We start from the raw sequence: 22809 nt of genomic DNA, 5'->3' as shown, positions 1-22809 counted from the left end.
TTACAGTTTCAGAGTTTAGAAGTTCAAAATGGGTGTCACTGGGCTAATATCAAAGTGTTACAATATCTGTATTCTTGCTAGAGAATCCATTTTCTTGCCTTTCTCCCTTCTCCCAGGGACCACACACATCCCGGGCTTAAGGCATCATTTCTCCATTTTCAGGGCCAGCAGGCTGTGCAAGTCCTTCTCATTGCTGTTCCTCTGGTTCTCTCTTCCAGTTCTCTCTTACTCTCTTACAGAAGTGATTACATTGAGTTTACCTGGGTAATCCAGGATAATTTCACTATTTTCAGGTCAGCTGATTAGCAACCCTCATTCCCCTTTGCCTTGTAGATAACATATTTACTTGTTATTTACATGTTATGACATCATTGGGGTGATGACGGTGTTCTAAAACATAATGGTTTTAACAGTTTTTTACTAAAATCATTGAATTATACAGTTGAAATAGGTAAACTTTATGCTATGTAAATTTTACTTCAGGAAATTGTGTGTATGTGTGTGTTCTTTTAAACCTTTAGATGTTCTTTTCTTTTAGGAGTAAGTCCAAATTTTTAAATGAAGTCAACAAGTACATGAAAAAATGTTTAAGATCATTGGTAAATGCAAATCAAAACCAGCCCTGGCTGGTGTGGCTTAGCTGATTAGGCATAGTCCTACAGACTGAAAGGTCTCTGGTTCGCTTACCGGTCAGGGTACATGCCTGGGTTGTGGGTTCAGTCCCCTGTCAGGGCGTGTGCCAGAAGCAACCAGCAACCAATCAATCATTCATCCATCTCTCTCTCTCTCCCCCCTCTCCCCCTCCCTCTTCCTTCCCCTCTCTTCCTCTCTCTCCCTGTTTGTCACCATCTCCTCTATCTCTCCCTTCCCCCCTCTCTAGAATCAATAAAAGAAAAAATTTTTTTTAAAAGTCAGCTATCACTTCATTCACTGGAATGGCTATAATAAAAAATAAAGAAATAAAGTATTGGTGAGGGTATGGAGAAATAGGAACCACTTGTACACTGTTGGTAGAAACATAAATAAAATGGTTCAGCCACTAAGGAAAACAGTTCGATGGTTTTTCAAAAAGTTAAACATAGAATTGCCATATGACCTAACAGTTCTATTTCTGCATATATATATCAAAGAAACAAGCACATATATATTCCCACACTGACGTGTATGAATGTGTATAACAGCATTACTCATAGCAGTCAAAAGATAGAAACACCCAGCCCTGGACAGGTGGCTCAGTTGGTTGGAGTGTCATCCCATACACCAAATACCAAAATGTTGTGGCTTGGATTTCTGGTCGGGGCACTTAACCAGGTTTTGGGTTTGATCCCGGGTTGGGGTGCATACAGGACATAAACAACTGATCGGTGTTTCTCACACAGAAAGATGGATGTTTCTTTCTCCCTCCCTCCCTCTCTCCCTTCCTTCCCTTCCCTTTCTCTCCAAAGTCAATAAACATATCTTATATAAGGATTAGGAAAAAAAGGTAGAAGCACCCAAATGCCCATGGATAAACACAAGTAGGATGTACATGTAATAGAATATTACTGAGTGACAAAAAGGAAGGAAATATTGATACATGCTACTATTTAAGATGAATCTTGAAAACATTTTGCTAAGTGAAAGAAGCCAGACACAGAAGGTTACATTATTGTATGATTCCTTTTATATAAATTATCCAGAATAGGCAAATTTATAGAGACATGAAGCAGGTTGGTGTTTGCCAGGGCGTGGGGGAGGTGAAGTAAGGAATGAGTACATAGTGGCTGTGGGGTATTCTTAAGTAACTAGAGAGAAATGGTGTTTGCACAACATTGTGATGCACTAAATGCCACCAAATAACATATTTTAATGCTTGTATATTTTACCCCAGTTTTTTGTGGTTTTTTTTGGAAAGAAAGATAGTTTGATCCTGACATATTAGCCAGAGGCACTTAGAAACTAAACTTCTTCAAATGTCACTGTTGAATTTCTGTGTCCTCAGAACTTGTTTTTTAAAAATAAAACAATAAGCCAATTTTATTTTCGTAGATGAGAAGGATACCCAATGTAACATGGCCCTAGGGTTGCCTAATTTTGTAGTTCAACTACAGCATCAAGGACATAGCAGTTATTTCCCTTCTCTGACCTATCATCCTCAGATATCAGCTTCATCATCAGGGCTCCTGAGATTCCCAGTGGATCCTTTCATGTTCTCAAGATGGTTGTGGTAATTCTGTGCCTGAATTTTTTTGATATCCCCCAGTGGCAGTGAAAAGGATATCTTCTCTTTTTTCTGCCTTTTGCATTTATATTTTTATTATAAACTTTTCAAACCTGTCAAAAGAATCGTAGTGTGTATATACACTATACTTACCACCTAGATTCAACATGGTTGACATTTTTTAAAAGAGTTTATTTATTTATTTTTAGAGAGGGGGGAAGGGAAGAAGAAAGGGAGAGAAACATCAATGTGTGGTTGCCTCTCACATGGCCCCCACTGGGGACCTGGCCCACAACCCAGGCATATGCCAGGGAATCGAACTGGTGACCCTTTGGTTTGTAATAATAGAATATTACTGAGTGACATGGGCTCATTATCGAGCCCATGCTCAATCCACTGAGCTATGCCATCAGGGCAATGTTTTTGATTTAATTATGTTTTAATATGTAAAATTTTTTGTCATTTGAAGTTTGTAAATACTATGACTCTTCTTCACCCTTAAATATTTCAGCATGCTCCTCCTAAAATAACGAAATTTTGATGTTGGAAAGACTTAGTAAGAACTGCCATCTGTTTTGCTGATCCTTTTTCTAGCAAGGTTTTCCAGTCATTCAGAGATAGGAAAGCCCTCCTGATTCTTGGTGAGGGGGCCTGGGATGAGTACTGCTGGAAGCCCAAAGCCACTATTGTTTGTGCTTCATTGCATTGGTTCATTATTTTGATTTCGCATTTTAATTTGTGTCCAAATAAGATGGATTGTTTTCTCTTTCTCATAAATAATTTGGATCATTTTGAATTTCTTATTCAGAGAATGGAAAGAGAAGGTATCTAATTTTATGTCCTTGAGAATCTGAGCTAATATTACTCAGTCTTCCGGCATTCTTTCTTTAATTCTGATTTCCTGATTTTAACTGTTTTCTATCTCCATGTTTTTGGGTGATGTTCCTGACTGTATATTCAGTATATAGATGACTTTTTTAATAAGACCAATAATTTGGTTTATGTATGTATACATAGTACAGAAATAAATACTCTGTATTTGTGAACATATGCAAAGTTAGGTATTTGACCACTTTCAAGAATTCAGCTTAAATGAAAAGGTTGCAACTGATTTGCTTATGGAATTTATGATGGTAATATGTTCTTAAGGAAATCAAATGGTCATTGTTAATTACATAACTAGAAAATTCTGGGTGAGTTAAAAGCTTTATGCTTTTGAATAGATGTGGCTTTAAATTCTATTAATAGTTGATTCTATAATAATAAATGATCAATAATAGTAAATTTTACTAATAGTCAGGAGCAAGTTATTTACCTCTTAGTTAATTTGTGTCTTTATAAAATGAAGGTTGGATGCTATTGCTTCTGAGTTACACAACTGCATTTCATCAGGACACACGTATCAGCATCACTAAATTCTTCTGCTCTGAATCAGGTTAAGCTGATAATTGGTACAGTTGAAACTGTATTGTGCACCAAGCCCATTTTTCACCCCAAGTAAGAAAAGTTGTCTTGAATTGATAGCCTTAGTGTGAGAGGCACTTAGTGTGGAGTTATCCTTGTTTGAGTGTTCCTGGTTTTCCTCCGTGTGCTAGGCTATAGTAGAGGCGGGGGCTTTCCTCATCTTGCTGTCTGTTCTGTCCTTAGTCCCTAGTTGAGTGCCTAGCGTATGAATAAATGCTCATTCATGAAATATTTGTTAAATGGGTGAATGACAGCCCAGGGCATTTACACACACTGCCTGATGCAATCTTCACAGCCTACCTTGTAATATAAAATATAAGCCAGACTTATAATACAAAAAACTCTGTTCTATGGAGAAGTAAATTGACATAGATGTTTAGCCACTTGTTCAAAGCCACACAGCCAGAGATAGGAGCTGCCTCTTAAACAATGCCATAAGAAATTTTACCAGTTCAACCATTTTTAAGTGTATAGTTCTGTGGGATTGAGCATGTTCACAGTGTTGTGCAGCCATCACCATCATTCATCTTAGCATGTGCCTTTTTCTCCACGGTTACTGTGCCTCCCTTTGTTCTTCAGGGTGCTTTTAACCATCTAAAATCAGATTGAAAACTTGTTTTGAGCAAGAATAGTGAAGGAACCTGGAAGGTTAAACATTCAGGCTGGCTGAATATTAAGTCGGTGCATCTCCCCAGCCAGCTCTGTTCCATGCAGAATTTCTTATTGGCTAATAATAGGTGAGTGTGTTGTTTTGAGTGGGAATACATGCTATCATGTCTACTTGTTCTTACACCGGAGTTTATATTGGAGCTTTTTGGTCTATTCCTGCTGCTTTTTGACCCAGAAAGGCAGTGATTGAAAGGGTTCGAGTGCAGAGAATCCATGCACTCACATTTTGAGCTGTGTATCTGTCTGATGGGTCAGAGCACCACTGGGCTAAAAGTCCACTCTCTGGAGGCCTCATACTTAGAAAATGAATTTGCTTTGTCATCCTCCGCTCCTGCTTCCTGCCAGGAGTCCAGTTTACTTTCTCCTACTTTCAGTTTCACTTTGGACTTTATAAAGTTTCCTTCTCTTTCTCTGGCTAAATTACCAATATAACGTAAGTACAAATAAGCAGATTTGTTGGCTCGACTGTGAGATGAGCTGGGACATGTGAAAGACTTGATGAGGCGAATGAGTCTGCCTATGTAGGGTAGCTGGGTTTTTCCACTTGTCGGCGTTTCTATGCAGTGGTCTCAAAGTCCTGTCTGGTACCAGGCAGAGCCAAGAGGTGAAACATGACACAGAATGGGGATGAGAATTGGCAGTTGCCCGAGTACACAGTTTCTTCCCTCCCAAGTGTATTTTATAGCCAAGTGAACAAAAACTTTTCAGCAGGCTACTTGTTGGAGACTTACAGCAGAAAAATGATCTTCATGTAAGGTTGGACACATAACTTCTATAAAAAAATTCAGAAGAACAAAATGCAAACTAGGCTTATTTTTCTATCCCTAATTTTATCCCCAACCCCCAAATGTAATGCTGATTCCCCATGTATTCCTAAGCCTGTTTGTGGGACGGAGGGGTTGGGCTTCCCTAAGTTTGACCAGTCATATATATTTTTCACTTTGGATCATAGCCAGCTGGATCAGGAAGTTGCTGGGAAGACTAACGTACCAACCTTCCTATTGAATAGTCAAGCAAATAGGCACAGTTTGGCCACTGGCTCAGCTCTTCTCCATGTAAAATTTATCTAGCACATAAAGGACAGGCACGCAGCTGTTGGTGTAATTCCAGTCATTACTAACTAATATAATAGGCCACCATTGCATGAGGCTTGACCTGAGGTAACTGCTCTAAATATAGTCAGTCTTTCTGGCAGTTGCAAACACCTGGAGGAGCAGGTGGGCCTCCCAGTAGAAAAGGTAGTTGCTGTTAATAGCTTGTCTTTTGAATAGTTGTGTACTGTCAGAGATTATTTCATGCTGTGTTTATGCTTAATTAAAAATAATTCATTGGCCCTGGCTGGTGTGGCTTAGTTGGTTGCAGCGACGTACTGTAAACTGAAAGGTTGCAGGCTTGACCTTGGTGGGCACACATATGGGAGGCAGCCAGTCTACGTTTATCTCTCACATTGATGTCTGTCTGTCTGTCTGTCTCTCTAAAAACAATGAAAAAGTCCTCTGGTGAAGGGGGATAAACTATTAACTGGATCCATTGGCTTATGGTTAGGTTATGTTTACAAAAAATGCAATTTATGATGTTAGCCTACTGTGGGGATTGGGGATGATGTCACTAGCTTGAATAAGACTGTAAGAGAAGCAGTTAATGTAATTACCAACAATTTCTTTGATCTCTCTAATAACACAGTGTACTTAAACCCCTTAGTGGCCTTTGGTTTCTGGCACTGACACAAGCTGTCAGCCGTGCCATTCTGTCCAGTTAGGGACTCTGGTTTGTGTGCTTGCTAGATCCTTCTGGCCTAAGAGGTTATGATTAATTTAAAAGAACACAAACTTTTACAAACTGATGCTTCAAAAAAAGAAACTACAAATGTGTCATAAACATGTAAAAGATACTATCTCTCATAAAAAGAGAAGATTATTTTAAGACCTCACTGAGATCTTATTTTTTACCTTCAGATTGACAAAAATCTAAAACATTGGAGAAAGACTGTTGAGCAAGTAGGGAAATGAACACTTATACATTCTTGATGGGAGTGTTCATTGAGCGTAGAAATTTTAAAAAATACATATTTTATTGATTATGCTGTTACAGTTTTCCCAATTTCCCCCCTTTGTTCCCTCCACCAGGTACCACCTATTCCCTCTGGCAATCCTCCCCTGCTTAGTTCATGTCCTTGGGTCATTCATATAAGGTCTTTGGATACTCCATTTCCTATACTATTCTTAACATCCCCCCATCTATTCTATACATACCTATTTTTACTTCTTTTTTAAATTCTATTTTATTGATTGTGCTGTTATAGTTGTCCTGATTTTTCTCCCTTTGACCCCCTCCACCCATAAACCTCACTGCAATCAGGCAATCCCCCAATCATTGTTCATGGCCATAGGTCATGCGTATAAGTTGTTTGAATATTCTCTTCCCTCTACTATACTTTACACCTCTGTGGCTATTCTGTAATTACCGATTTGTACTTCTTAATCCCCTCACCTCTTTTCCCATTCTCCCCCTCTCCCGTCTCATCTGGCAACCTCCAGTCACTAACTTCTTATCTCTTGCTTTTAAGAGTCTTTCTTTATCTTCAACCTTTGGCCTTTTAATAATGATGTGTCTTGGAGTACGCCTGTTTACATCCATCATAATTGGGACTCTCTGCACTTCCTAGATTTGCATGTCTATTTCCTTCACCAAATTAGGGAAGTGTTCTTTCACCATTTTTTTTCCCAGACAGATTTCCAATTTCTTGCTCTTTCTCTTCTTCTTATGGCACCCCTATGAGGTGAATGTTGGACCTCTTAAAGTTGTCTCAGAGACTGTTTATACTATCCTCATTTTTTTAATTCTTTTTTCTCATTTTGTGTGGTGGTTTTTGGTTTTTTGTTTGTTTGTTTTTGTTTTGGCTTCCTTATGTTCCAAATCATTGATTTGATTCTCAGCTTCATCCACTCCACTGTTGATTTCCTGTAAATTTTTATTTCACTTAGTGTTACCTTCATTTGTGCCAGTGTATTTTTTATGCTGTCGAAGTACCCAGTGAGTTCCTTGAACATCCTAACAACTAATACTTTGAACTCTGCATCTGATAGATTGCTTATCTCCATTTTGTTTAGTTCTTTTTCGGGGATTTATTTCTGGTCTTTCATTTGGGCCATATTTCTTTGTCTCTGCATTTTGGTCAGCCTCCCTATGTTTTTTGCTATGCATTAGGTAGACATGCTTTGACTCTCTGTCTTAGTAGTGTGGCCTATAGTAGGCAAGTGCACCAGTTAGTTGGATGGGGCAGAGCCTTAGGTAGTTTCTGGGGGTAACCCAAGTGAACCAGGTTGTTGGAGTCTCTGATATGGTGTCACCACTTTGTGGTTCTGTGTGGGAAAGGGCTCAGAATGGGGACAGTGCTGCTGTCTGGCTTCTGGTGTTTTGTCTGGGAGGAAGCTGTCCCCCAGCACTCATTTTGGTGCCAGGCACTTAAGTTTTTTCCCCCACATGCCACTGGTGCCCTTCCAGCTGCTCTCCTGGTACTGAAGCCTAAAGGAAGTGAGTCTACATAAGTTCTAAGTCTGTTTGTGACCTTTAAGGGAAGACCCCTTAGAAACCTGCAGTTTTTTCCCGCTGGTCAATCCCCACTGGTTTTCACAGCCAGAAGTTATGGGGACTTATCTTCCTGGCACTGGAACCCTGGGCTGAGTGGTCTGGTCTGGGACCCCTCCCTCCCAAGGAATCCCTCCCTCCTGATTTTTATCTACCACACATGGATGTTGGACTGCCCGTTTCCCATCTCCGAGTGTCTCTGCATCTCTACCCTTCCTACATGTTTGGACGAATGTGACTTCATTAATTCCTTGGTTGTCAAACTTCTGTACAGCTCCATTTTTCTGAATATTGTGAGTGATTCTCATTTTGTAGTCTAGCTATAATTTTTGCTGTGGTCGTGTGAGGAGGTGAGCCACATTTACTTATGCCTCATCTTGACCAGAAGTCTCCTAAGCATACAACTTTTATTGAGGGAAGTTTAGATATACATAGAAACCATACTCTTTGACCTAGTGGTATGACTTACAGGGATTTCTCTTATAGATGCACTTGTGTGCATAAGCTTATTTATGGAAGAATTAAAGCTTGGAAACAAACTCAAAAGCGGTCCACTTATGTAAAATTATGTGTCTATATAATGGATACAGATCTAAAAACCAGTGAGGATACTCATTATGCACCGACATAAAAATGTCCTCATGACAGTACTGAAAGAATAAAGCAAAAGGCAGTGAATAATATGCTACTAATTGTGTAAAAGGGGCAAAATGAGACTATATATTAATTGTTTGTATGTGCATAAGAAAGTTATGCAAAGGTACTTAAGAAAGTTATATGAACAATTATGTGTGTGGAGGGGAAAGGAGATAAGATGGGTATTTTTCACTATATGGAATTTTTAAACCTTGTGCATATATTGCTTTTTTACAAAATTAGAATGTCTCGAATTTTTGTCATAGTTGCAGAGGAATTCTCTTAATTGACTTGCTGGACTCATACTTGCTATCCTTTTGTATAAGAGGGAAATTTCCACATGTTTTAGCCAGTGGTGCTGTTTGTTGCTTTTTATGTGGGTACTTTTGGTGAAAATGGTGCACAAGTTGTTGGTCCTGGTGTTTTTCCTGTTGTTCATCAGTCAAAACCACTGGCTCTGAAGATTTACATACCAAGAGCCTTAGGTTCTTTTACAAACCCTAAGAAACTGGCCTTTTCCTTTTTTTGACAGTTAACATGAACAGAACTGAAGTCTTTCACCTTTTCTCTTTGTAGGAACCTACAAGCAGCAATTGGCGCCTATTACGACTTCGAGAGCCCAAACATCAGTATGCCCTCTATGTCTTTTGTTGAAGATGTCACCATAGGAGAAGGGGAGTCAATACCTCCTGATACTCAGTTTATAAAAACATGGCGGATCCAGAATTCTGGTAAATATGTAGTGGGCAATTCTCCTTGTCTAGTTTTCTTTTTCTTAGTAGTTTTAGAAATGTGATTGTATAACTCTTGAGATTTTTCTTACACATGATGTAGCATTTCTTATACTCATATGATGGCTAAACATCAACAAAATATCCCTTGCCCCAGATTAGGAAAAACAGTTTAGGTCTTGATGGCATCTGAACACAATTCAATACTCATTTGATACCAGGAACTTGGCCTGTGTATGGTAGTTGTACTTCAAGCCTTTAATTCTGCTCTGCTTCATCTTCCAGTTATTTCCATCAGGCTAGTGGAGGTACAGCCATGAATAGAACAAGGTAGCTAGAATAAGAGCTGTGAGCTCATTTCTTTACAGCCACAGGATGATTCAGTCTGAAATTTCATTGAAATATCTGAGACATTAATACACTTTGAAAAATATGGTGAGAACTGTGGGGATTTGCTTATAATGGGAAAGTTGGAAAGATCAAGAAATTCTTTTTTTAAAGCATTGTTTTTGGTATATTGCTGATTTTAAGAAAAAATTGATCTAACCATAGTTCTTTGAAAATGGTGTTTGACTATGCGTCTGGTAACTGTTAACTATTATCTTTTAATTGTTAAATTCTTTTTTAATGACTTTTTAAATTTGAGTAGGTTTAGTATTCTTTGTCCCATCCCATAAAAATTTATGCTGACTGGGTGAGGATGCTTTAACATCCTTGTTTTTGAGACAGAAATTCTGAGAGAGAGAAAAGTAGGCAAAAGGATATCTAGCTGAAAATTGGGGGTGGTGGGATACCCTTGCTAGCAAGTAGTCTGATAATGAGATGTAAAATTCTGTGGGCTCAAACTCTATAGAAGTAAATTTTTATTGACTATTTACTTTTCAGTTTTTTATATTTCTTTTATGATGGGGAAAGACTGGCTAAGCTGGACTTTTATAGAATAACTAATATACCAAATTATTATTCCTAGGTTTTTCTGGCTTATTTAGAAGCATTTCTTCTCCCTTAGATACAGGTTCAGTGAGTCATGGAGCAAATGCACATCATTTGGCCTGACCTAGTAGTGTTATAGGTGACTGCGAACATCTGTGGCTTTGTTAAATTTTTATTAGCTTCTTCTCCCTTTTGGTTATAACAGCGTAGCGCATTGTTACTTTGAGAGGCATGTGGTAGCATGGGAAAATAGTTGTATTTTTAAATTTTTCTTGAAATTCTTACTTGTTTGAAGTTTGATTATCTTTGCCTAATTTCTTAGCTTTCTTAATGACTGCCTACTTTTAAAAATATGAAAACAGTGTCTTTAATTCAGCTTCTATTAATGTGTTTCTCCTTTGTATTATTAAACCTGCAGTTACTGATCAAAAAAGCGTTTTTGAGCCCTGGCTGGTGTGGCTCAGTCAGTGCCAGTCTGTGAGCCCAAGGGTTGCCTCTTGGTGCCCCAGTCAGGGCACATGCCTGGGTTGTGGACCAGGTCCTCATTTGGGGGCATATGAGAGGCAGCCTGTTGATACATCTGTCACACATTGGTGTTTCTCTCACTCTCTTTCTTCCTCCCTTTCCCTCTTTCTAAAAGTAAATAAATAAAATTATTTTTAAAAAATTTTAAGTGCTTTTGAAACTTATACATGAAGTTTTTAAATGTGACATTTATTTAGAAAGTGTGAAATATTCAGAAGTTTTATTTAGTTTTTAAAAAATTATCTAAGACCTTGTTATTTATAGTGAAAATGGTGTGGACTTCCATGAGGTCATTATAGTGCTTTTAAATATTATAAGTTGTTAGAGTAATGTTGAATTATTTTAAATACTAACTTGTTGCAGAATAACTTTTCTTTTTTTTATTTTTTTTATAATAAATTTTATTTAGTTACTTTTCAAGTACATTTTTTATCTATTTCTCCCACCCACCCCCGCCCTGTCTCCCCCCTCCCTTCAATTTCCCCTCCCCCAGTCCTCATCCCTGTGTCTTTCATACTTGTTCCTCAAAAGAATACCTATTTTCTATTTTAGGAAACCTCTTGATATATCGGCTCATTTATTAGACAGTGATGGGGGTTAATGGGGAAAGAGGGCGTTAGAGGGAGGACTAATTAATTTAAAATGGGTACATTGTAAAATCAGAACCCCAAAGAGCCTGCCTTTCCCTTTGATGTGGAGGAAATCTGTGTTGGTGGGCCTGGCTGCCTTTTCCTCCTGTTTTTACATACTAACTTCAGTTTAAAACAGCCTGTGGAGCTGCAGCCTTTTTTTCCTCTAAACAGCATTTTTTGTTCCTGAATGCCTCTTGAAAAGTAGGGCCACAATTGCTAGAAATTTACCTTTCAAAGTACTTTGAATAAATAGTTTTTTTATTCTTCTGGAATTTTTTCAACCATTTGTAAAATACTTTTTTATTTATACATTAAATGTTTTCCATCTGATTAAGGAGAACCTGACCTCCAGTAACTGAGTGATGGATATGTTATTAGGGAGAGGACAAGTGTGCATATGCACTGGTTCTTTGGCACCATCCTAATTTGGAACTAGAGTAAAAGCACATAAGTAGGGTAGGCCTTTGCTATTTCTTCTCTGGCTCTCCTACTCTCATTCATAATCTTCTCTAAGGGGTAGTGCTCACTGAAAGAGTTTCATAAATAATTTTCGTGATCCTCTGCTGTCATGTTTTCAGCATGCCAGGTATTCAGATATACAGCAGATGAGATCAATAGAAACTGCACATAGCTGTCCCAACAGCTTCCCCAAAGAAGATAAATGCCACATCATTTAAAATTAAACTACTAATACTGTTTAAATCCTTAGATTTAGACCACAGAAAAACAGACGTGAGACATCTAATGACACAGGTGCAAATTTTCATGTTCCAAACTTTTATCATTGTTTTTAAGTGTTAGAATTGTGGGAAATTTGAGCAGGAAACTTTGCATTGGAGTTTAAGGTAAAATTTTTAAACTGTCCCTCTAAAGATGTGAGTAGACAATACTCTTTACTAACCTGCACAGCTGCTTCTAAGCTGTTACATCCATGCTGTGTAGTCCAAGTGTAGTGAATGTTAAGCTGAGCATGAATGATAACTCTGGTGTTTCTCTGACTTTGGTGAAGTAGTTTTTTTTTTTTTCTTTAAGACTTTTTATTTATTTATTTTTAGACAGAGGGGAAGGGAGGGAGAAAGTGTGCAAGAAACATCAGTGTGTGGTTGCCTCTCACACGCCCCCAACTGGGGACCTGGCCTGCAACCCAGTCGTGTGCCCTGACTGACCCAGGCCAGTGCTCAATTTGCAGGGCTGGTAAAGTGGTTGTGATTGTTACGTGAGAGTGGTTTTACAGGCATCTTTATTTTTTGAACTACATAGAAGTCGTAATAAAGCAAGAGTTGGAGAAGAATTTGAGAAGGAATAACTTCCTCCATTTTTCTTTTGGCTCCTTAAAATCGTAAATTTTCTTCCTTTCTCTTCAGCATGATTATAGAGATCATTCTGCTCCATTCATTCAACAAATTCTATGTTCTACCCATTTCATCAGGTACAGGGAGGTAATGGTGACAAAATCAATGAAGGTCTCTGTTTTTATGCCACTTAATTTGAAATGCAGTCTCCAAACTTTGGGGATTAAAAGAATAGGGGATTTTCACTGAGGTATGTTGCCTTCTGCATTGCTCTTGGGATGCCCCTTACTGTCTCCAAGCTGTTTTTGTAATCACGTACGTAGTAAGTTTCAGGCTTTCTGAAACTGCTGGGCTTTTATTTAATTTTTGTCATGCTCTCTGTCATCTCAAAATTGCAAAATTGGGGGAGTTGGTTTTACTTTTTTTTTTTTAATGAAATTATATTCCATGGCAACTGGAGAAACACAGCCTTAATCATATGCATGCCCGTGACAATTTTGGAAAGTCATAAAATACAGATTAGTCTTTCTTTATATATATATATATTCATTCCCCATAAAGCCAGTTTGTAACAGACTTAATTTGAAGCTTGTTGTGTTGTACTTCTCAAATTTTGGTTTTAGGTATACTTAGCCAGGAGGAATCAGTATCTTTGACTCTTTCAGAGTCACCTGACCTAACAGTTGGGGCTGTAAGAACTGTATGTCATAGTGAATTATTGGTGCCTCTCAGAAGACGGATGGTGGTTCTTTAATTTATAGTAAATTAACACTTCAGAGTTGATGGTGTGTGCTGTTCCAGCTTTTTTCAAGAGGCTCTCTAAGTACCACATCAGTAGGGTATGTAGCATACTAAAATAATCAGGACCGTAGCTGCATAATTTAACATGAATCATGTAATGTTTTACCAACTAACCCAGTTCTCCCTGGAGTAGAGTAGCCCTTCCTCTTTGCATCGCTGAGAGATCTGACCCTCTCAGCTGCTTATGGAGAGCCAAGTATGTCCCACACCTAGCCAGTCATGGTTTACCTGATCTTCTTACGAGTTCATTCATTCAACAAATTTTATTATGTTCAAGTCATTTTATCAGGTACAGGGAGAAAATGGCCACAAAATCAATGTTTTTATGTCACTTGATTTGAAATGCAATCTTCAAACTTTATAGGGGTTTTTATGTGGATAGATACTGTCTTGTTACAGGTGGGTGGGTGTGTCTGTCTGTGTTTTAGACAATAATCGTGAATTCAGCCCTACAACAGGGTTTAATTTTCCTTTTGGATCTTGGTCTTTAAAAAGACCAACATTTTCCAAGATGCTTTATGTCAGCTGCTAATACTCTTGGTATAAGATATGCTTTTTCCAGGCCATAGGCCCCAGAAATGAAAAAAAATGTGCCTATATTACCAGTGTATCATCCACACCCTTTCCACCAGCTGCAGTTGCTCTCTGTAGTGTTTAACTTAAGAGGACACTTCACTGACAGTTTTTCTTAAGAGGGAATGACAGAGCATAGTGGCCACTGCTTCATTTACTATCCCTACAGACCCAAGGGCCAGAGAGGGTGCTGTTGATCATGGGGCTGAGATTGTAGCAGTAGAGCTCTGGTTGCTTTTCTCTCTGGTTCTCTTTTCAATAGTAAGCCATCACGCATATCAAAACCAGCCTGGTGAGTACTATTAGGTAAATTTCAAGCACACTATATCCTGCCATGTCCATCTTTTCATAATGATGTATTTGTATAATGAACATCTATCCCTCAGAAAGATATATATGTGTTTTTGTTTATGGTTAAAAGGAGTGTATTGGAGATACCTCACAAGAAAAATCACATCTAATCACTGTGTGGCTCCCTATGACTAGTCAGAGTAAGTTGATATGTAGATTTCTCATTTTGCATTATTTTACATGAAAATAGATATACAGGAGTTGGTGCCAAATAAGATCTTTGCCACTTCCAAAGGAGGAAGGACATTTCTGCCAAAGCCATTTCCCTGTAGTGACAGTTCTGTCCTTTGTATAAGCACCTCTCACTGGTGCTGTCCCACACAGTTCATTGTGTTCTGATCAGGGGAGTTCACCACACTGTCTGTGTTTTCCCTGTTACCGTTAGAACCTGCACATGGAACTTGCACTTGACTCTTCCATCTTGTATTTACAGTCTCTTGAGCCTAGGTCTTTTCATAATTAAGGACTCTAGAGGCAAAGTCATACATCAGGGAAAAAGGGGTTTTAAAGTGAAAACATTATCGTAGAAATTACTCCTTATGTGTTTTACCTCCTTGTTTGGATGAAAAAAACTGGGGACAGTCAGACATATTTATACTATGAATTTCAGCTTAAAAAGTTAGAGTGAAAATGGGCATGTGTTACCTCTTAGCAGAGAAAGCAGTCCTTTGAAGACGTGGCTCTGTGCTTGTTTTCATGGCTCTTAGTGTGTATCATTTTAGTTTCTACGGGTGTAGTGTGATGTGTGGCCTTCCCTGGGGTCACTTGAAAATCTTCTTGAGGAACTGCCTTGTTTTTGCTTTCCTTGTCTTCTCTTAGGGGTAGCCTGTTGGTCAGAGGTTATTTACTCTGATGATCCCCTTTGATCAGTCATGCGAGGTGTTAATAGCTTAGGGGTCAGTGGGCAGGATTACATGTGTGAGAGACAAGCAAGGAGGCCTCTTCTATGGCCTGGTAATGAACTGCACCAAGCAGAAGACCACTGATTACCTAACACTTTTTTCTTTTGCTTGAACTCAGGAGCAGAGGCCTGGCCTCCAGGGGTTTGTCTTAAATATGTCGGGGGAGACCAGTTTGGACACGTGAATATGGTGATGGTGAGATCGCTAGAGCCCCAAGAGATTGCAGATGTCAGCGTCCAGATGTGCAGCCCTAGCAGAGCAGGAATGTATCAGGGACAGTGGCGGATGTGCACTGCTACAGGACTCTACTATGGAGGTGAGTATGTCCCTGTGCAGCCCAGGGTGAAGGAATTAAGGTAACATCTTACTGCATCCCCAGTGTTGCTCATAGAGTCTGTCAAATTACCTAACAGGGCATGGCCTCTCTTAAGCAGTCACTTCATGCAGGTGAATGGCTTGAATTTAGACTGTCTGGTTGGTTCAGTCTACTGCTCTCCCTTTTATACTAGGATTTTAGTTAAAATTTAGTTAATTGTATGAGATGTATCTTGCGTTGTAAACAATGATTTAGTAATGTTGCTATTTTTATTGTATAATCTAGTAGGTGGTAAAAGAACACTAAAGGCAGTCTTTGTTCACAGAATTTCTAGATACAAGTCATATAAAAAAAGTGCACAAAATGTGCATACTTCCTTCAGCCCTATGATTGTCAAGCTACTAACACCTCTCAGGCTTTCTGTTCATTGCCAAACTTTCTGAAGAAAATGATATGTACTCAGCATCCTTTCTTCCTGTTTTCCATTTATTCTTTGACCCAATCTGTTCTTTACCTACTCCAGGGAAATGTTTATTGGTGACTGTCCAGTTTCCAGATCTAGCAGGCTTTATACTGACCTCTATCATTTGGCACCATATACCAAAGGTTTTTTGACATGTGTACTTTCCTAGAGTCACATTGTTTCTGTTCCCCCTCTCAATGTTCTTGCTCTGTCTCTTTCTAGTCTTATCTTTGCCTTGAGAATACTAGATTCTGAGCTGGGCTTTGATCATGCTCAGCGACCTCATTTACCCACACGGCTTCAACTGTTAGCAATATAGAGCATTCGAGGTGATGCTCAAATTCATATCGGTGACTGCAAACTGTTTTCGGAGCATCAAACCTGTGTATTAACTGCTTATGGACAGAACACCTGGGTATTCTGTAGATTTCTGAATTTTAACATTTCCCAGGCAAACTTGCATTCTTCTCATTGGCACCTCTGTGAGATGATCAGGCCAGAAAACTTGGAATCATCTTTGTTCTGTTTTGGTCTGTCATACTGTCCTTAATCACCAGTCAATCCCTATTGGTTCTACTACATCCCATGTTCTGGAAATCCAGAGAAAAATAAATAGCAAACAGTTCTTGCCCTCAAGGAGCACTTAACTGGTCTTATGACTAGTGGGACCTTTGGAGTTATTTGAAGGGGTCTTGGAATTAATATTCTCAAGTTTTTGCAGACAGTGGAAACTTTAAATATTTTTATAGACTCAAAAATATTTATGGGATGGGAGAAATAGACAAAAAAACTGTACTTGAAAAATAACTGAATAAAATTAATAAAAAAATATTTAATGTTAGGAAAGGTGTCTCATAGTGCTTACGCAACAATGTTCTTTGCCTAAACTTTTGTGCCTGCTCTAATAAAGCCAAGCTCATGAGGGTTAAAGCTCCTCACAATCTGGCCAGGTCTTGCTTTCACTTTTGTCTTTAGTCACCTCCTTATTCCCCTGCAGCCAATCTCCAAAGACTCCATTTGCTTTCAATTCTCCATGCTCTTGCTTAATGTTGTTCCCATTACCTAAAATATCTTTTCCTTTCTTTCCAATAAACTCCTGCACATCCTTAAGACCTTGAAGTCAAGTCACCCTTCCCTCTTCCCCCCTTTCTTACTCTTCTCACAAGGAAGATGTCTTCCTTGGAGAAGGAAATGTCTCTTTTTCATTAAATTATACACATGCTTGTTGTTGTTTAACACATTGTGTTTGAGATGTTTGTTTACTTATCCTTTTCCCCTGCTAGGCTGTGAACTATTTATTTGTTGTTGTTTTTTTAAAATATATTTTATTTATTATGCCATTACAGTTGTTCTATTCCCCCCTTCATTCCCCTCCACCCTGCACACCCCTCCCCCACCATTCCCCCCTTTACTTTATGCCCATGTGTCTCAAGTTCTTTAGATTCTATATTTCCCATACTATTCTTGCCCTTCGCCCTATTTTCTACCTACCATTTATGCTACTTATTCTCCGTACCTTCTCCCCCCCTTTCCTCCTCCCACTCCCCTGTTGCTAACCCCCCGTGTGATCTTCATTTCTATGGTTCTGCTCCTGATCTAGCTGTCCTCTTAGTTTGCTTTTGTTTTAGGTGTGGTTGTTAATAACTGTGAGTTTGCTGTCCTTTCACTGTTCATATTTTTTTAATCTTTTTCTTAGATAAGTCCCTGTAACATTTCATATAATAAGTGCTTGGTGATGATGAACTCCTTGAATTTGATTGTCTCCGAGAAGCACTTTATCTGCCCTTCCATTCTAAATGAAAGCTTTGCTGGATAGAGCAATCTTGGATGTAGGTCCTTGCCTTTCATGACTTGGAGTACTTCTTTTCAGCCCCTTCTTGCCTGTAAGGTCTCTTCTGAGAAATCAGCTGACAGTCTGATGGGAACTCCTTTGTAAATGACTGTCTCCTTATTTCTTGCTGCTTCTAGAATTCTCTCCTTCATTTTAATGTTGGCTAATGTAATGATGATGTGCCTTGGTGTGTTCCTCCTTGGGTCCACCTTCTTTGGCACTTTCTGAGCTTCCTGGATTTCCTGGAAGTCTATTTCCTTTGCCAGATTGGGGAAGTTCTCCTTCCTGATTTGTTCAAATAAGTGTTCCACTTGTTGCTCTTCCTCTTCCCCTTCTGGTACTCCTATAATTTGAATGTTGGAACGTTTAAAGATGTACTGAAGGTTTCTGAGCCTCTCCTCATTTTTTTGAATTCTTGTTTCTTCATTCTTTTCTGTTTGTTTGTTTGTTTCTTTCTTTCTTTCTTTCTTCCTTCCTTCTGGTTCACTCCCTTGATTTGAGTCCCAGTTTTCTTTCCATCACTATTGGTTTCCTGTGCATTTCCCTTCATTTCAATTAGTTTAGCCTTCATTTGTTCCTCTAATTTGTGACTAAAATCAACCAGTTCTGTGAGCATCCTGATCACCAGTGTTTTGAACTATGCATCTGATAGGTCGGCTATTTCTTGGTTGCTTAGAGTTACTGGCTCTGGGGCTTTGAGTTCTTCTTGAGCCATAATGTCTTGGTTTGTTCGTGCCTGTTACGTATGAGGGGCAGAGCCCTCAGTGTTCACCAGGGTGGGGCAAACCAGTGGCTGGGCTGTGACACTGTATGTGGGGGCAGGATCAAAGAGGGTCAATGGCAGTCCCCTCTGCTGCTTCCCGCCACTGGGGCCTGCGCGGTCTATCTCACTGCTCGCTCCTTCACCTGGTTTGTCTGTGCACGAGTGTGTGAACGGGGTCAGCCTGCCGCCTTGCGCCCTCACTGGGTCTGCCCGTTGCAACCCTACGCCTGGGATCCACCCAGCCGCTGGCTCTGCCCCTCTTACTGGTCTGGCTGAATGGTTTGTTGTTGTTGGACTTCCATATAGTTCAATTTTCTGTGTTATGTTTGCGTTTTTGTTACTAACACTTTGTTGTCTTTAAACTTGGTTGTGTGAGGAGGAACAGTGTTTTCACCCATACCTCCATCTAGGAGGTAGTCTTGAACTATTTGTTGAATAACAGATGAACATATAATCAGGTATTAGAATGGAGAGAGATTATTTGTCTCTTTCCTCTGGACTCTGTTTTCATGTCACCTCTCAAGAATCTTTTTTTTTCTTTTTAAGATTTTGTTTATTTTTAGAGAGAAGGGAAGGGATAGAGAAAGAGAGAAACATCAGTTAGCTGCCTCTTGCACACCCCCCACCTAGGGGCCTGGCCCTCAACCCAGTCATGTTCCCTGACTGGGTTGAGAACATGGCCACCTTTCAGTTTGCAGGCCACTGCTCAACCCACCAAGCCACACCAGCTAGGGCTCAAGAATCTTACGTGCACAGTTGAAAGTAGTTTCTCCCACTGCTTAGCTCTCAGTGCATTATCTCTTTCCCTTCCTGTCCTTTGCCTCTCTTTGGTACTTTACTTCTTACCACCCATTTAATGTGATGAGTGATGACTCATATCATCTTTAAAATTTAAGGCAATATATACGTGTCTCATTTATTTCTGTAATTCTTCAAAAAGCTGGGCTCAGTTTGAAGCAGAGAGTGGCTGCTCAATAGATTTTTAAAAATGAATGTTAGCATTTTAAGGAGGGAGAAGAAATAACATACATGGATTTTTTTTAAAGTCCCTTTGATGCAAAGATACTGCTTCTTAGCAGTGTTGGAGAATACTAGCAGAATCTTAGCAGATACTGCTCCAGTGTTTGAGAATACTAGTCTTGTTCCGTGTGTGTGTGTGTTTAGTGTTAAAAATAATTATCAGTAAGTGTACATTAAGTTTGTACTTGTAGCATCCCTTCAAATTCTCGAAGTAGATAGTGTGTAAATATACTAGCTGTGCAGGCAATAAAAGTTTTTAAAGCCTTTCTTGGTCAATAGTCTGTGACTTGTCTGTCAGGACTTTGAGAAATCTAAAAGCTTTAAGGGGTCTTGAAAATTTATCTGATTTCATGCTTTTTCAAGCTTTTTTCTTAATCAGTGGAATACCTTCCTTGATAGTAGCATTTATGAATGCCCCCTCCAAATAAGGGGACAAAATAAAAATAAAACTGGTTTTGTTGGGTTGAAAGCCTTCTTGGCCCAAGTTACCCTGCTCCATGACCTCCAGGGCTCTGTGGTGTATAGTTTGCAAGCCTTTTATCTGCTCTGGTATAGAATTTAATTTTACAAACTTACTGTATTTCATTGAATTTAGGTTGCTGTTGGTTAGAAAACACATTATGATAATAAAGATGTTAATTGGCAGAAAGTACATATAATATACATAAAAAACCACAACTAAGAACCTGCTATGTCAACCCGTGATTGGCTCTTCCCAGTTTTGTTGTTGTTGTTGTTTGTTTGTTTGTTTGTTTGTTTTTTTCTCAGTTTGTTAGCTCATTGAGTGTAGTTAGTTGGCAGTAAGAATTTGGAATGCGGGACTTGATTGCCTGGGCATGAACTTGGACAAGTTAGGTAACTTCTCTGTACTTTATCTTTCTGTTTTAACAATAAACCTTGTATCTTTTGTTTGTTTTGTTTTTGGCGGGGTGGTCTCTTTGTAGTCTTTAGATCTTCTCTAGAAAGAATCTGTTCTTATTTTTATAATAACACTTAGGGTGTTTCAGCTCATTTCTCTTCCTCAAAAGAAAATTTTTGCTGCGTTTAGTCATTTACAAATGGGTTTTCTTTCCCCATTTTAGGTCGGTTGTGCACTCAGTCTCAAGGGACATTGTGTGCAAAGTCCTTCATGAGGTGGGCGTGCTGTGAGACGCTTGGCCCTCTCTCACTAAATACCTCTAACTTCTTACATTTGTCTTTACTGCCAAGCCTGCTCCCCCACCACACACATATCTAATTCCTTTGGTTGAGAAGCACTAAGTATCTGATTTATAACAGGGATATGTTCAAGCTCAAACATTTTATTTTATCTTCCTTTTAAGAATTTTTGCTTCTTAGATAAAAGCAATGCTATCTGATACCTGCTGTATGTCAGGCGTTGTTTTGGGCTTTTTGCATTGATCAATTACCTTACAAAGGAAGTATTAGCAACATTTTATGGGTAAGGAAACTAAAGACCTGAGATAATTAATGATTTGTTTACGATTCAGTGGAAGTTATAAATTAGGCATAATTTATAGTTATAAAATACAAAAGTAGTTTTATAATCTTTCACTAATTTGATCATCAGTACTATATGGGGTTCTTAGGAAAACTTTGGCTCCTGGGTATTGATACTTGTAAGGGTTTAGGGAAGAAGTCCACTCTCCATTTCTATACTGAATGGGACTGGAGATGAGGGTGAGGTTGAGTTTGGCAGGCCGTCTCTTAGGTAGTTGGGTAGGTATTGGTGTTCTTCCAAGGAATTTTTGCCTGCCAGGAGATAAACAGTTCCTATAGGACAGTTGACTCTTGGGAAGAAGTAAGAGCATGAGCTGTTGTGCCCATTTTAGTCTTGGTACCAATAGTAACATGCCCCCCCTCTTCCTAGCAGAGTGCTCTCTTCCAGAATTCTACAAGAGAGATTTACCTGTGCACTGTGATAGTTTCTTACAAATTCTTCAATTAAGCTAAGGTCAGATGATACTCTTGTTATCATGTGTTAATGAGGGCTTCTCCCACTTGAATTAGCTATTCTTGTTAAATACTTCACGTGGGTCCCTAGGAACATTTCATATGTAGATTACTTATACATTATTCATTTATTTTCCCAGACTCTAGAAATGGAACTCCCCTTATTAAGCTCCCAAACTGTAATACAAGGTCTGTCCTGAAGGTATCCAGCCATGTAATAAGAAAGATAGAGACGTTTATTGAAGAAGATACAAGATACAAGAAACCTCTCAGTCCCCTTCAAAGTAGGCACCTTGGGACTTCACACAGTTCTTCTAATCTCCATCAGCTTCCCCCATTGTATTTTCCTGAATCTCATCCATATTCTGAAGTCTCTTCCCTGTTGAAGGTGATTTTAGTTTGGAGAAAAACCAGGAGTTCCAAAGCAGCAAATCTGGGCTATAGGGGGCTGAGTCACCTGGGTGATTTGATGTTTTGCCAAAAAAACTCTGCACAAGACATGATGCATGAGCTGCCAATCAGCAGTTGGCAATTGCTGCATCCTCCAAATCATTTGAACAGTTTCCATGGAGGAATATTTAATTTAAGCTTAATGCAAAATTTGTTACAAATTTGTTGCTCTACTCACTCAGTCATTTTGAGTGCAACAGCCACACAGTACACACGTTCACTCAATGGTGTCTACCACCCCCCACTGACTGGTACTGTGAAGTCATCATTGTTCACTCATGCACATTCCAGTTCACTCTCCTTGGCTGCCAGGTTACATCGATATTGTGAAAACCATTCTCGTTATATTAATAGCTGGACTTTTTCTCATATGACCCACATACTAGGAGAGTTATTGAGTGCTCTATGTAAATTTCCTATGCTTATTTTATGCTTATTTCCTAAAACTTTTATTAAGTACTTTTTCTGGCTTCTCCTTTTATAGAATATTCTCCCTAGCTAGTATTTCAGGACCTCATTCTTCTATGTTTTAACCCATCATGTTATAAAAGAAGCTCTGATTTCTTACAAACTTTCTCTAAGTTCCGCATAGAAGTCTTGTGTTTAGATGCTATTCTGTTTGACATTTCTGCCAGTTCTTTACCTGTTCACCCCAACTTTAAAACATCTCTCTTTCGTGTTGGACTGAAAAAGCCTACGTCATTTAATTCTAGAAG

General features: G+C 39.0%; 1 protein-coding gene across 3 annotated transcripts in view; it reads left to right on the top strand.

The window, feature by feature from the left end:
• ILRUN (inflammation and lipid regulator with UBA-like and NBR1-like domains) overlaps positions 1-22809 on the top strand; it is a 103468-nt gene that overhangs the window by 34678 nt on the left and 45981 nt on the right. For 2 of the 3 annotated variants that reach the window (XM_053669042.1, XM_053669043.1), the window contains exons 2-3: positions 9134-9288; positions 15416-15613. In XM_053669042.1, coding sequence (XP_053525017.1) covers positions 9134-9288; positions 15416-15613 — 353 coding nt within the window. The remainder of the gene's footprint in view (positions 1-9133; positions 9289-15415; positions 15614-22809) is intronic. The other variant, XM_053669044.1, reaches the window with a different exon arrangement.

This window comes from Artibeus jamaicensis, unplaced genomic scaffold (genome assembly GCF_021234435.1).
Source record: "Artibeus jamaicensis isolate MK-2021 breed Jamaican fruit bat unplaced genomic scaffold, CSHL_Jam_final contig_1539, whole genome shotgun sequence".
NCBI lineage: Eukaryota > Metazoa > Chordata > Mammalia > Chiroptera > Phyllostomidae > Artibeus > Artibeus jamaicensis.
The sequence above is the reverse complement of the archived record's forward strand: the minus strand, read 5'-3'. Positions and strand labels throughout refer to the sequence as shown.